Here is a 2,500-nt window from a genome sequence, read left to right as displayed (position 1 = left end):
ACCACAGAAGAAGAACATCAGCGTGACTGACAACCCGACTATAGGACCGAGTTTTGATGAAGCTCAGGTTGAACATTATGGTTCCTTGTGTTGTTCTTATTGGCTGATGAGTGATGACCTTTTACCTGTGAGAAGCTGAAGCTCTGTACGTCCGCTCCGTTGATCTTCACGATAGCGTCTCCTGTCTGCAGAGAGGGACACTGCCGTCGGTCCCAGACACGTCTTACTACTGCCAGCTGACCCCCTTGGCCCCCTGCTGTCACACTGAACCCCAGCCCCCCCACCTTCAGTGCGTCCAGGGCCACCGGCACAAGCTGCCCACCGGAAGCCGACGTTGGTGGCGCTGCCCCGAGAGGGAGCGCCAGCCCTGAGGTTCCTCTGGAGGGGTGGGGGCGGCGCTTGGTGACTGGCCGGACACCCGTTAAAGCCACAGGGTGGGATGTCTCTGGGTGGCGTCAGGGCGATGGAGGTCTGGGGCATTGGCGAACGCTGCACTGGAGCCCCCGGTGGTGTGCAGGAGGAGGGGGGGTTGTTAGTGCTGGTGGGGCTGGTGGAGTTCTGGCGGAGGGCGGTCTCAGGCTGAGAGAGGGGAAGTTGTGAAAGAGTGTTGGAGGACGAGGACATGGTGGGGAGGGTGGAGGAGGAGATGGGGAGTGTGGACGTGGACAGGTCACTCTCTGACGACTTGGAGCTCTGATGGTGGAGGAGGGAGGAGGAGGAGAGCGTGGGGAGGGTGCTGCTGTGGTAGCGAATCAGGGAAGACCTGGAAGGAGGAGACAGGAAACATCACAGACTAAGAGAGATGACCAGCGTCTGTATATACAGACGATCAACAAGTGTATATAAATGACAAAAAAACATCTTGGAGAAAAAATTATTAATGTCTACTTTGATTTTTTAGTTTGGTCCATGTCCCATCCACTAACATGGAGGAGGCAGGGTTTGTGACCTATGCTGCAGCAAGCCACCAGGGGGCGATCCAGATGTCATGTCCTCCATCTTTATTTACATATTTTGTGCTTAATAAACTTCGGCTGTTGTGGTGAACACGGCTAACGCTAACACTGACCTTCGAGTTCCAGCGTTGGACAAGCCGCCATCAGAGTCACTGTGATTGGCTGCTGTCCTGTCTGGAGGCGGCGGACCCAGTGGTGGATCAGAGGCAATGGGAGTAGGCGGGCCTGTCAGCCCATTTGTCATTGGCTGAGCAGGATAGGAGGGCGGGGTTTTACCCATTGCTGGATTTGAGAATAAAGGAGACAAACGTAATTAAACTGACGGATCAGATCTGTTGATCAGAGCTGAGTGAACAATAACTAATAACTGAACTCATCAATAGTGATGTCATGAATCGGATTATTTTGACGCCCTCCACATCGATGCACTGAGGTTTGTGTGATGAGAAACTCTGATTATAACCTTTACAGTATCCAGGTGCCCCCCCCCCCAGTGTTAGATTCATGTTTTAGCTGCCTTCAACAAACTCCATTTCCCATAAGCCCTGGATGTTCACGTGGTTAATTTGAATAATCACATCTCATGTTTACAGCTTTTCCAACTTGAATCTTTCACTAGTGTCAGGCGGAAGGCAGAGCGACCTGGCGTGCTGCCGTTGGAATCCAGCGTGCAGCTGTAGGTGAGATGTGTTGGGCCTCTGCTCAGGGTGGGGGGGTTGGAGGGCTCGCTGAGGGTCTGCGGCTGCTGGAGGAGGTGGGAGGTTGAACACAAGGTTAGTGAGAGGAGTGATAACATTGAAACAGCTGAGATGGATCCTGTTTCCCTCCGGGTCCTCGTACCGTCTCCAGGCTCTGCTTGGGACACCCGTCAGGGTTGTAGAGCATCGGGTATCCTCTCCTCAGCACCACGTCCACGCTCTGACCCATCGGCACCGACTTCAGCATCTCCACCACCTCCTTATGAGAGCGGCCCAGCACGCAGCTGTCGTTGATGTAGACCAGGATGTCGGCTGCAGGAGACGACTCATATGTGTCAGTACAGGTATCAAAACATCCATATACCATGTGACCATTTGACCATGTGATCATGTGACCAGGGGACTCACAAGTTACAACAACACAAGTCAAATTTATTGAAAAACAAACCACGCAACAAAGTTGAAAGATTAGAAAGAAGGACAAACTGTGAGCAACAGCTGAGTGATTTTAGAACTGCTAAACTGCTGCATGCTAACAAAGTATAAACCATAGAATGTAAATAAAGATGGTCGTCCATCTTTATTTTGTGTATGTAATTCTGTATAATATTTTGAGGCCGTCCCCTAGTGTCTAAAACAGGCAACTACATTTCTTTATGGATAAACAAACATCAACAGCTGATTCTGTCGGTTTGTCGTGGATAAATAACAAGAGGAATAACACACAAGGTTTGTTAAAAGTTATTGTTGGAATGTATGATTAACTACACGTACAATTCTCAACCTCATCATGTTTACTCTGATAAGACCCCACCCCCCCCCCCCCCTTCTGGAGGCGTGCACACG

The 2,500-nt window shown here is 50.8% G+C and overlaps 1 protein-coding gene across 1 annotated transcript in view; it reads right to left on the bottom strand.

The window, feature by feature from the left end:
* Positions 1 to 2,500, bottom strand: part of magixa (MAGI family member, X-linked a) — a gene marked incomplete in the record, with an annotated part of 16,658 nt that overhangs the window by 10,778 nt on the left and 3,380 nt on the right. The window contains 4 exon segments of the mRNA XM_053424950.1: positions 126 to 392; positions 394 to 763; positions 1,070 to 1,238; positions 1,599 to 1,701. Coding sequence (XP_053280925.1) covers positions 126 to 392; positions 394 to 763; positions 1,070 to 1,238; positions 1,599 to 1,701 — 909 coding nt within the window.

The sequence above is a fragment of the Pleuronectes platessa genome, chromosome 6 (assembly GCF_947347685.1).
Source record: "Pleuronectes platessa chromosome 6, fPlePla1.1, whole genome shotgun sequence".
NCBI lineage: Eukaryota > Metazoa > Chordata > Actinopteri > Pleuronectiformes > Pleuronectidae > Pleuronectes > Pleuronectes platessa.
Note: the sequence above shows the minus strand (reverse complement) of the source record. Positions and strands in the feature narration are given on the sequence as shown.